Source organism: Podarcis raffonei, chromosome 10 (genome assembly GCF_027172205.1).
Source record: "Podarcis raffonei isolate rPodRaf1 chromosome 10, rPodRaf1.pri, whole genome shotgun sequence".
Lineage (NCBI taxonomy): Eukaryota > Metazoa > Chordata > Lepidosauria > Squamata > Lacertidae > Podarcis > Podarcis raffonei.
In genome coordinates this window covers 38,106,850-38,119,320 of record NC_070611.1, presented here as the reverse complement: position 1 = coordinate 38,119,320, position 12,471 = coordinate 38,106,850, and the positions used below count along the sequence as shown (strand labels likewise).

Here is a 12,471-nt window from a genome sequence, read left to right as displayed (position 1 = left end):
GTGTTCTAATTGTTTCACTTCCTAGGGCATCCCCTTTCAAAACTAGCAACCCTTTTAACAGATAACATATGTGTACTTGCTGCTGATGTTAAATTCCACCCTGCCTCCTGCGATTCCAAACATTCAAGAAATAAAGGAAATATATTTTCTATGAAGATATCACTTTGTTAGGCTCTCTGATAAACTGAAGTTTAAAATTTCCACCTGGGTACTCTCTCTCTCTCAGTGTGTGTGTGTGTGTGTGTTCAAGGGGTGTGTGGACAGCAGATCTGCATTATCTGAATTAAATTGTTTGTCATTGTCAACCTAAAAAGAAGTATTTTAAGGAAATTGATCCATACATCTGAATGACTTTCATAATTTCGAAAGATCTGAGAAAAAAAGTCAAACATAAAATGAAACTCCTTTGCATACCTTCAAAGTAACCAGTTTTTGCAGTCTGTGCCTTCTTTGGTGGTTTCACAGGGGGATGTTTATTTTCATTGTTTTTGAACAACGCCAGGCGCACAGCTGGGTCTAGACGACATGAACAAGTTAAAATCAAAAGGTCAGATCTTGCTCACTCATTCCCTAAAAGAAGTATTCGCCTTTTAGCCATTTATTAAGGGGAAAAAAGATCTATGTAGGTTTTACATTATCAAGGGAAAATATACTATTTCTAACATTAAAGAGTTAAAAAGAAAGGAGAAAGGAAATCACTTTGATTTATGTGACATATCTTAAACAATTATTCCATGGCCCAATTATTCTCTGGGCCAGTTTCCATGGTAAAGCAAAATGCCAATTAAAATCTGTATATTTAAAATAATATTTGAATCTTCTAGCTGGAAGCTGCACTTTCTGTTGAGTAGGCCCAGACTCCATATTCTATAACTAGACTGACCTGTTGAGACTGCTGAGGATGTTGAATAATGGTGTCTATTTCAAAATTGGAAATTATAAGCATCCTATTATCTGGAGCTAACTTTAAAGAAGACCTATAATAAATATTTTCAAATAATGTGTTGCATAAAGCATGTTACTTGTCAAATCCACCCGATGAAAACAGGCTTCCCTACATTTATCATAATTCTACATCCCCTTGCCCGTACAAAAAGGTGCTACAATGGCAACACCTCTCACCTTAGGGAGGGTAAAACTTCCACTACATCCAGTACCTGAAGTGTGGGAAGTATCAAACAGATGGTCAGTGCTATCTGCTGCTTGGGGGCTACTCAGGGGGAAGGTGGCTGATTCCACTTACTGCCTCCCATCTCAATAGGTGATCAGTGCTATCAAATATATCATAGAAGCGTAGAGTTGGAAGGGACTCAAGGGTCATTTAGTTCAACCCCCAGCAATCTGCCAGCATTAATCATCTGGAAATGGGAGATTTTCATATAGAGCACTGTACATGTAGCACACTCCTATGGAAAAGGACACCTGGATGATGCCCATGGTGCGTCTCCATTTAAACATATTAAGCTCCCTTCACACACACAAACCCGATGGTGTTGAAAAGTCTCCACCATTGTTCAGAACTATGGTACATGTTTGTGAACAATAGTTACATGCGTGTGGCCAACTGTATGGACCTTTCCCTCTCGATCAATACCTGCAGGGAATTGAAATCAGCAGAACTGAACTGAAATATCTATGCCTTTATTCCTATGGTTTACTCTTATGGAGCAAATGTGTATTTTATTATATTATGCACTGGTACCAGAAACTGGAATTACATATGATGTAGACTAGAATGTTAAACCCTATTGTTTGGATGATGTGCCATTAAAGATAAGTTGGCTTGGCTCTAGAAAAAGTGCTTAGCACTGTAATGTAAAACGAGACAAAAGCCCTTGACAAAATTTATATATTGTTTGATTTTAGTGAAAGCTTTAAGTGGTTAAACTTTGTTTAAATAGATTTTTTTTTTGTGGGGGAAGAACTATGACAGAGTATTTGTGAATTACAGACCAATCCAATCTGTGAATTGCTGTGCTGGCGGGCATTTGGATGGAGAGGAAGTGTTCCTCTGCCCAGCCCAGCCTTGCTTCACCACCCTCCACTGACAGTGGCCAGTGGAAAACCCTGAAATGCAGCAGGGTAACACACATGATCCGGTAGTTATGAAGTGTGCCTTGTTACAGTCACATGATAGCACTGGGCTCCAACTAGGCGTCTTTGCAGCACCAGTCTGAGTGCTGGTGCAGGAAAGGGGCTTTTAAAAATCCCCATGTTCCACTCTGAGTGGCGTGAGTGGTGGGGTTGTGGATGCAGTGATTGCTGTGCTACTCCATCATGCCCAGCCACTGCCAGCCAGGGGTTAGGATTACAGGCTTAAGAGGATAAATACTGCATCTTCAAGAATCAAAGTATAATGAGGAACACAGTTCCTATCTTGTCAAGACATGGCAAATAACACTTTGTGACCATGGGTGTTTAAAACCAAAGTGATACATTGTGGACTACTGCTTAATTAAGACTGTGCATTCTCCACACTTGGAAATCTTTTGACATTCTGCCAGTTCTCCTTGGCTGCAAAGTGTTCCAGTATCATGCCCACACTTTTCCGATTATCTCATATTAGAGAAAAGTACTTGGTGTGGACACAGTAGATGAATAAATCACAGCACACATTTGGTATGGTTAAACTGTGGCCACAACTTATTTAACTGCTTGAATAAACATTCATAACTGTAATGGATTAAAGCAGAACAGCCCTCTGATCCATTACCTGACAGCACTGGTCCAGCAAAGTACTCAGACACCAGTTGTCTACAGCACAACATATATCGAAAGCTAATCCCGAGACCTTCCTTTTGATAAAAGCCACAAGACTTGGGTACTTGCCAGAACCTAATTTCCCTTCATGCAAACTTTCAGACATCAACACAGACAGACTTTGTAAAAGAATACAAACATGCAAATAGCCTGGATCGCCTTCTTTCTAATCTGAGTTCAGGATAGTGCTCACTATATACCTAGACAACGACTCCATATTGTGCTTGCAATGGAGAAATGCTTTTCAAAGAGAATATATAGCAGATGTCAGCAAACTTGGGGTATGATTCAGTTATAATTTGGGTCTGTGGGGCTTTAAACTGACAGGCAAATTTGGGGGACTTCAGAAAATGGAGAATTTAGTAGTCCCTTCAAACCCAAACATTATAATTTGCATAAGAATCTGAATGACTCCAAAGACCCATTAAGTCCAGCATTCTGTTTTCTACAGATGCCCCAGGAAAGCTCACAATCAGAGTAAGATGACAATAGTCATCACCTGCTCTTTCCTTTCTTTCTGATTGTGCTCCTTTGAGCCATAGAGTATGGACAGCAGAGCTACTGAGCAGCCTATCAATACATAGTCTATGGTCCAGGGCAAGGGGCAGAGAGAAACATGGGGGAAGTCAATATAGCAATATAGCCAGAGCTGCCAGAGGCTACACTAGGAGGGCTGTTGGATGCCATCCTCTCCTGGTACAAAGGCTACAGACACTGTAGCAGTGTACAACACACATGCCTGGTAAGAAGGTGGATGTGAAGTAGCTTAAAAGACTTCTTACCAAATAAGCTAAGAGAAGGCTCCCTGCCACTGTCCACCCTCTGATGCCAAAATAGTCAGCCAGAATATGGGGAGGGAAGAAGAGGAGACAACAGAAGGGAGAGGGAAGGGCTTTTTATTTTTTTATTTTTCTTGCTTTCTTTTAATAGAAAGAACAGAGTAAACAGGAAAAGAAAACAGGTGGGAAGATTTCCAATAAGGAAAAGGGTGGTAGTGGACTGGAGAGAGCTGAGGGGGAAAAAGGACTGCAAAGCTGCACTAAGGAAGAAATAAGGTCACTAAAAGGCAAAGTGAAAAATTACCAGAGCAATCAGAGACAGAGAGGGGGAAAATGGAAGGGAAAACAGGCAAAAAGCTAGCCTGAGGAGAAAAAGAGAAGGAGCTGACTTCTTTGATGAAGGCAGGAGCAAACTGAATTGTGGGAGCTGCCTAATTCCCTCAATTTCACCCAGCCTTTGACCACCTGGTGGAGCTGTTACTCAACCCTTTACTAGCAATGGGAAAACTCTGTGTATTATATGTATTGCACATGCGTTTATCTTAATGCACATGCATCTCTTGGGAACTTGGCATCTGTCAGGAATCCTGTTGCTCTTAACCATTATGCCAGATCAGCCCTCTGTTTATATACTGATTATATTCTCAGGACAAAAGACAGGACAGCAGACTTTGATATGCTTTAAGAAACAACAGTTTAGGAATGTGTTATGTACTGAGTTGAATAGGATCCAAACTGCAGCAGTCTGATTGGTCCTAGAACAATAGGATCCAAAAGGCAGCAGTCTGATTGGTCCTAGAACAATAGGATTCAGAATGCAGCAGTCTGATTGGTCCTAGAACAATGCAGCAGTATGATTGGTTGGCAGGAACTACCCAATCATGCTCCAGATAGAAGTGAATCCACAACCTGATTGGCTTACAGTAGAATTCCGGAATTAGCCAATCATGTGCAGCCCATTGTGTAAATAATGTATATAAAGCAGATACTTTGAGGGGACTTTCATTCATTCCTCCTCACCACTATGAGCTGAATAAAGAGCATGAAATCACTTTGCGACTCTGAGTATATTTCAGAATGGATTAATCATAAGTAACATAAAGCAGACCACATATGGAGAAAAGATGATACACTCTAATGGGTTCCATTAATTACAAATGATACGTAGGCCACCAAGATGTATGTATGTGAAAAATTCAGCTGGACACCAGATATTCTGGATATTTTGATAGAACAGGGTGGGAGGCCATGAGAATCCCTGGACTTGCATGTACTCTTTGGTGGCTCTCTCCATTTTCTTTTCCTTTGTCACAGGCACATGCTTAAGATTTTAAATTGCATTTCTTAAAGGCACACTTGATTTTGCCACACAAAATTCAGCACTGATGATACATCAAAACATCTGCAAGAGCGTTTCAAATAGCATTCAAAATATCAAAGTGGCATCATTAATAACTTGAAATTAGAAGTCAACATTACTGGCATTTCAATGTTTTCAAATGGTTTTTTTAAAAATTCACAAAATTGAGAATTGTCTTATTAAATAAACAATCTAGAGCAACCATTGTCCACATATATTTCCAGATGATATGAAATGAATATGTCTACATTATAAACAAAATTAAGGCTGATAAAATCAAAATGATTCTGTTACCTGACACATAAGTGCATAGAGGTGCAAGCTACTTTGAAATCAATGATACTTAAGTAGCAATCCGATGAACATCAATCAGTTTTGGATGTGTCAACCTTTCAATACACTTCAATGCTTTTAAGAGGTGAGGGCCTCTTTCCAGATGTAGATCAATAGACCAGATTTATTTTTGACATGTAACTTCTATCACATAGTTCATCAGGAATGCTTACTTACCAAGCTTATTAGATTTCTTTGCTTTCATTTTATGTGCTCTCTTTAGCATCAACTGTGCAGTAGAAATGTCTTTAAAACCCCTAAAAGAAAGGTGAGTTTTAGTCATCAGGCAACAAGAAATATGCATCTACTGAATATATAGGAAGGTATGTGGAAAGCCACTCCTGTGCATACCCAGAAGAGTTGTCAGGTTTCCTCACATCACATTGCAGACCTCACATCACATTGAATATTGGTCTTTGAGGCCATTTTGATGCTGAGGGGTGAATTCAGGGACAGCAAAGGACATGTGAGAAGGGGATGGACCTAAAATGTTGAATTACATGTGCATACCACATGCAGGGCTGTTTGGATTCTCTATAATACAATAGCAAAGCACATATTACAAATAAAGTATATGTGCAGACCTTGGCATGGGCTGTAGACCTCTATATGGTTCCAATAATGTTAGCCCACTAAAATTAAGAAAATTGCGTGCATAATTGCTCAAGATTACATTCAACACTGGCTGCTGAACGGGCAACTGATCTCGGGGATACACAAACCATATTTCATAAATGTATTACTATGGACCAACTTGATTCAATAAAACCATTCTCATTGCCAACAACTGCACATTATGTTCTTATTACCATCACTTATGCTGATTCAGTCTCAGAAAACCTAACATGGTGTCCATCATGATCCAAGGATGGTGTACAAAGTTACCGGACACAAAAGCACAAATGTTTCGGATTAGCTGTGACAGCCACTAACACAGCTTTCACCTAAATGAGCAAGTCCTGATAAATACAGTTGCCATTAAAAGTGGAAGTATGATAAACTAAACATACCATTCTTCTGAAATTTTTTCTTCTTTTTCTGATCTTTGTGATGACCTTTGGGGGAGTTTCAGGTCAGAAAGCTGTGAGAGAGTGCTCTTCTCTGACCTGAGGAAGACAAGCAAAAGTTCTTGAAAACTAGCCCAGTAACAGAAGTAAGTCCCCACAGTTTTTTATAGTGCTACCAAGCACCTAAGCCTTCTGAAACCCAGAAATAAAATCTATTTTAATATACCAGGAACTTTATCTTGGAGAGTAATAAAAGTCAGACTTCCACATGAAATGTTTACACTCCAATTACTCAAAGCGTATTTCAAGATTTTTCTACAAAGGAATGCAGAGCTGTAAGAAATCCTTCTGCCCTTATCTAGCAGATATCTGCATTTTAATGTCTACTTCATACTTTACTTTTTTATTTTATGACTTCAGTTTATAGCACTTTAATTTTATGCTTTTTAAAAAAAATTAATGAGGAAATACTGGCTCATTAAAGGGCTACTGTTTGCATTTGATTTGCGTTATTTTAGTGCCAAGCACATGTGCTGAATACTTAAATCACATGAATTAAAAATAGCAAAACAGCAACAAGAAATTCTAATTGCTCTTCCAGTGATTATTAAATCGGTTAGTTACAGAAAGCAACATTAAAAGCTATTTGTTTACTTACCTGTTACTAATCTGACTACTTTCTGACAAGAATGATTTGGGTCTTTCCTTAAGCTGCCGAGTTTTATGTGGAAGCCACTTTAAATGATGTGAATTGTCTCCACATCCTGTAGGTTCAGTATACTTTTAAGGAGAGGAATAAAAATGTTTAAACAAATAGTTCTCTTACTTCTGCTTGGACAATAACATAAAAAGGGCTAGTTTACACATTTATAAAGCAATGGTATACATGCCTACTCAGAAGTAAGGCATGTGCTATATAATCAGAGCCATCAACATTTATCGTAGAGTTTTCCTTAGCCTCAATGCAGTCTACAAGAAAATTAATAAATGCTCAATGCATAATAAAACACTAAGATTGTTTTCTAATGACCTGCTCATTGAACATTTATCCTGATTTGTTTGCACAAAATTTGCAGGGAAGTTATAGAACATCCACATTCATTCTGGTAGCTTGTGGGGAGGTTATATGATGTCACATCAAGCAATGGTTATATCACTTGCTAGTGCAATTTCCTATCACTTTCCATAGTGCAAAAATTCTCTCTTTTTTGGTGGTGGTGGTTGGGGGGATGCTGTTCAAGAGCAGGACCAGCCATTCCATGAGGTGGACTAAGGCAGCTGTCTCAGGTGATGGAATCCCAAGGGGCAGTGGGCTCCTGTGGGCTCCTGCTGCCACCACAAGAGAAGTGAGGAGACGAGAAGTGAGGCAACGGCAACTTCTGGCAAAATCTCATGGGAGCTTGTGGAGCTCTCACAAGTTCTTGCCGCTGCTTCTTCTCCTCACTTCTCTCATGGTGGCATGGGGGTGGGGGCCTGGTTGCCCCCCCCCCCACTGCTGCCACCAGACAAACAAGGAGAAGCAATTGCAACTTCTGGGTTCCGGTGAGATCTCACTGGAATCCAGAAGTTGCAGCTTTGCAACCCCAGTAAGCAAGGCTTCAGCATGAGTGGGAGTAAGGACTTCTCCATTTCACCTCAGATGGTGAAATGGGACATGATTCTACTTTAATCTACTTAAATTGTGCAACCTAAATTTGCTAGCATGCAATTGGATCCAATCCACATAACAGCAACAGTCTAGAAGTGGCCTAAAACAAAGAAAAACATGATTGAAGAAAACAACTTCTATTTGCTTTCAGAATTTGACAGATGCAAGTCATAAAATCTGGCAACCAAAATAAGAGCCTTGATGCTTTTTCTGAGACAACTCAGATTTTTGAACAATTGTTGTAAAGTCTTTGCTTCAATCACAGTTTCTCACTCCCCACAGAAAAAAATTACAATGCAGGGGCTGATCTGAGAAATATAATTGGCATGAGTGCAGATATAGGGAGAGATGACTTCTGAAATATATGGCTCTCATGTCATGAAGTGCTTTCAAAAGATAAATCCAGCACCTTTGATTTGGCCTAGAAGTACACTGCAAAATATGGAGAAATAGAAAATAGAATATAGAAATAGAAAATATGGAGAAATAGGAAATTTTCACATAAAAGATTTCTCAGTGAATGAGTGATGCTTTCATGAATATCCAGCGCTGGTGAATGAAACTCTACATGGTATGATAGACCTATGTGACAAGCCATGTTGACTTATAACCAGACAAGGAAAATTCCATGAGAATCATTCCATGAGAAGAGCAACATGCAGACCATCCTTTTTTTATTTTACACAGACTGCACTCATAGGCTCTGCCCAAGTAAGCTATATGCACAGGAAAGAATCCTGTGAGGTCGGAGGTTTGTTTGAGGTTTCAACCACAGCTGCATCTTGCAAAAGGAAGATGCATTTTAAACCAAAAAGCTGGTCTTTGTTGCAGCATAAGCATCCTTGGTGGAAACTTCAAAGAAACAGCCGTCTGTGTGCACAGCTCTCCCCCATGCAGACATTTTGTTTAGTTGGATCACAGCCACAGACTTTAACAAGATCCAGTCATTTTGCAATAATTTGGAATGCACTTAACCACCTCAATGTACCTAAGACGTGAGCAGGTTATGATCTGGAAGCAGTTTGAAATTCAAATTAAAACTACATTCCTGAAAGCATGGCTGGCACCCTGAACTTAAACACATTTAATTGGAGAGGAATCCTACTTGAAATCAGTGAAATCACTCTGAAGGAGGCATGCTTAGGACTAGAGTGTAAGGCTTGCATTTAATTACTCCAATGAGTGAAAAATTAACATGCTTAAGCACTACTGTCTGCCATTTATGACCATTCTCTATCTTATTGCTAGTACAAATATTGTTGAAAACACATTGCATATAACAAAGAGAATTAAACATAAAATAAAGAAAGCTGAAACTTCAAAGATTATCAAATAGCTAACAGACATTACAGTTCAATGATCTTTAGCTGCTCTGAAAATCTTCAGCTGTTGCCATATATTGCAGGCTTCAGTGTTTTTGAAAGCGCTGTGTCAACTAGCAATTTTTAATCCACTGCCAAATGTGCAGCTGAGGCACATCATCATATATATATATTTTGCTACTGTGAAGTAAAGTGTTGAAAGAAATCCAAAAATAAAGGGGGGGAATTAAGCAAATGAAAGAAAAGCAACATGAAAAATTACATCTGGGGATGAGGAGGAAGTCAGAGGCTTCTTAAAGTAATTATGTTTTTTCAGTCAATAAATTGCAATATTAATCACACCAAGTGTAGTGAGATCCTTAAGGAATGAACAAAGGCCAAATACGAAGAAAGTTTCCGTGACATGTTACCTTTGGCGAGGGCAATTGGTCTGAGAATAGCAGTGTTTGTGAAAGGAAGCGGGTGGAATCCAAAGCTGGCCATTCTTTCTCTATGACAGCCTGGTTTAAAACAACAACAAACCAATGAAGTCAATAGTGCAGGGATAATATCAGTTTCGTTTTGATAACTTCTATAAAGCACCATTTTGACCGCGTTGCATGCTGCTTTCAGTGATTCTGAGCCATTCTATTCTAATATAATAGTCACCTGTAGGACAGTAATGATGAAGCTAAAAAGAAGTTTTGGATTAATTTATATCATTTGATTTCCCTCATAATAATTCCAATGGGAACAATCTAGACTAAATTGTTTTAAAGTGCTATTCAGCAGAGTCAGAATTAAACACAGAAAGCTGCCTTCTGCAGAAATTTTAAATGCAAATGGAATTTTTGCAACATCTGGAATTGCAGAGCTAATCTTTCCAACTGGCAGTCAAACTCTGCCTGTAAAAGGTTGCTGTTGCACCACCACACACACTATTGAAGCATACAGAATGTCCTCTCACTCTCTGTAATTGCCATTACAGTATAGGAACATGCCAGACAAATGCTGAAAATTTGTACAGAAATGTTCCTGGATGCATTTGCCCAACCACCCTTTACCTTGACCCTTGCTTCCTTCTTAGCTCCCTTGTCCCTGTCTGTAGTTTTCTCTGTCCCGTTTCTTCAAGTCCCTCCTGCCTCCATACCACTTTCCTTTTCCTAGGTCTCCTAAGTAATCCAGCTCACCGCTCTTCCCTTGCCTCCTTGCCTCTTCTCTTCACCACATCTTTTCACTTCCCTTAAGTATCTTCTGCTTCCAAAACATATTCACCAAGTCCCCAAGGAGGTGGTCCAAGGACCAACTTCTACATGGAGGAGGAAGGCAATGGGGCCAAATCATGGTGTAAACACACTTAATCTGGGGGATTCTGAGGCTGAAAGGACTTGTAGCATCCTAGCAATGTGCTGCTTCTCTCAAGGAGTAACCTTTTAGTGAGGCAGCTCAGAGTAGGATGCCCAGTACAGGCACATGGGGAGAAAGGGAAGAACGGAGATTGTCATTCTCCTCCCTGTAACCCAGTTCTCCTCTGCTTGAATTACTATAGGTATTCACTGCATCAAAAAGTATTTTAAAACTAGTAGTGATTATAAAATCAATTACAGACTAAGATCACCTGAAAAAAGGAGAGAGAAAGTACAGGTAGTCTATCATTGCACGGAATTAACTGTGCTTTGTTCATTGAAAGTTTGAGAGAATTTATCTATTTTGAATTTTCCTTTTCCTATATAGTATGATGATGATGATGATGATGATTAACATTATCACCATTATTTTTCCTCTTTTGTTTTTTTGTTGTTGCTGTGGACCCACTTCCCTTTTTTTTGGTAGCAAGACATGTGAGATGGGTGGGTTTGAGAAGGAGCACACATATGGAAAGATTAGCAGCAACTGTATCAAAAATGCCAAAACAACATGTTGTTACTTCCTTCACACCGGGGGGAGGGGGCGGAGAGAGACAGATTTGAAATTTTAAACACTTTAGGCATATGCTGTGGGAAACACCAGTGTATCCACAAAAATTGGGTGTGCTGCATAGAGCATGTGTACCTGCCCTTAGGGGCTGAGGCTGTTTGTATGTCAGCAAAATTTTGATGTTTCATTTTGATTTAACACCTTTCCCTCCCACATAAAAAGCCTCTAAATGGCGTGGCTACAACATCTTTCACCCATTTATGCACTACTGCTAGGTTGCATTTATTTCTCTGAGATGATTATCCGAGCTTTTGGATACCAGAAGATAGGATTACCGAAATTCTATATTGATCTATTTAAGAACAACCCATGTTGGTGAAAAGGGGGACTACTAGGTTACTTCCCCCTTAATGAAAAGTAAAGGGACAGAGTCATATTTCACCTATTTTGAAAGACATTACATTTTGGATGCTGGTCAAAAATTAAACTGATTTTTAGAACTGCTCATATTTTAATAAAGGCTACATGATTTTGGGATCATCAGTCTTAGCTATACGGTTCCATGTTATTCTGAAGCCACTAGTATTTTTTAAAATTAGGATTTTTCAAGCCTTACTACTTGAGATTTACAATTGTGAATATCACAAAGATTAGTTCTGGAAGTGGGGAAAGATTTGGATTTGACTGGATTTTAAAAAAAACTAGACAGAAATGTTTCAACTTTCCCTAAAGTACTATGTGTACTTTTTTCTTTTTCTCCAGAATATATTGTTGTTGTTATTTTGCAGTTTCATATGCTTCCTTCTTTATGCAGTAGGATATTTGACTTCAGGAGAACAGTGGAGATGTATGTAACAATGTTGGGCTACAATATACAGATGGATTAAGTATTATGAAAACACAGAAGCAAGCATATCAAGTCAGGTAATACATAGTAGATTAAAACAGCCCTCTTAATTATTCTCTACTCCCACATTAGCCTCTCAGTTCAGAAACCTCTTAGCTTTTTAGTCAGTCAGTGTGTTTAATGCATCCTGAAAAACACGGCTCCCAGTGACTAGGAGCCAGTCTGGAAATAGCACGATGGAGGAGCAGTTCAAGTCCTTCTCTTCTGTATGTGTGTGTGTGTGTGTGTATGCCTCTACATATGAGGGCTTCTACATGAATGCTGATTGCACAGAGTCCCTTTCCATGCAATTTTGGAGAACGGAATCACATACTGCCTGCAGTATAGTTGATAAAGATTTCCTTCAACAAAATATGGGTTTTCTCTAGTTCAGTTCATGATGCAAGCTAGGCAACAGCAAAGATAAATAGATTTAAGCTTTAAATAGGAAACTGAGAGGGGTTGCTAATACCTCAGAAT

General features: G+C 39.1%; 1 protein-coding gene across 3 annotated transcripts in view; it reads right to left on the bottom strand.

The window, feature by feature from the left end:
- The window catches only part of LRRIQ1 (leucine rich repeats and IQ motif containing 1), a 99,497-nt gene that overhangs the window by 37,749 nt on the left and 49,277 nt on the right, over window positions 1-12,471 (bottom strand). For all 3 annotated transcript variants that reach the window (XM_053405655.1, XM_053405654.1, XM_053405656.1), the window contains 5 exons: window positions 9,620-9,709; window positions 6,898-7,019; window positions 6,243-6,338; window positions 5,410-5,489; window positions 415-516 (listed from right to left, as the gene is read on the bottom strand). In XM_053405655.1, coding sequence (XP_053261630.1) covers window positions 415-516; window positions 5,410-5,489; window positions 6,243-6,338; window positions 6,898-7,019; window positions 9,620-9,709 — 490 coding nt within the window. The remainder of the gene's footprint in view (window positions 1-414; window positions 517-5,409; window positions 5,490-6,242; window positions 6,339-6,897; window positions 7,020-9,619; window positions 9,710-12,471) is intronic.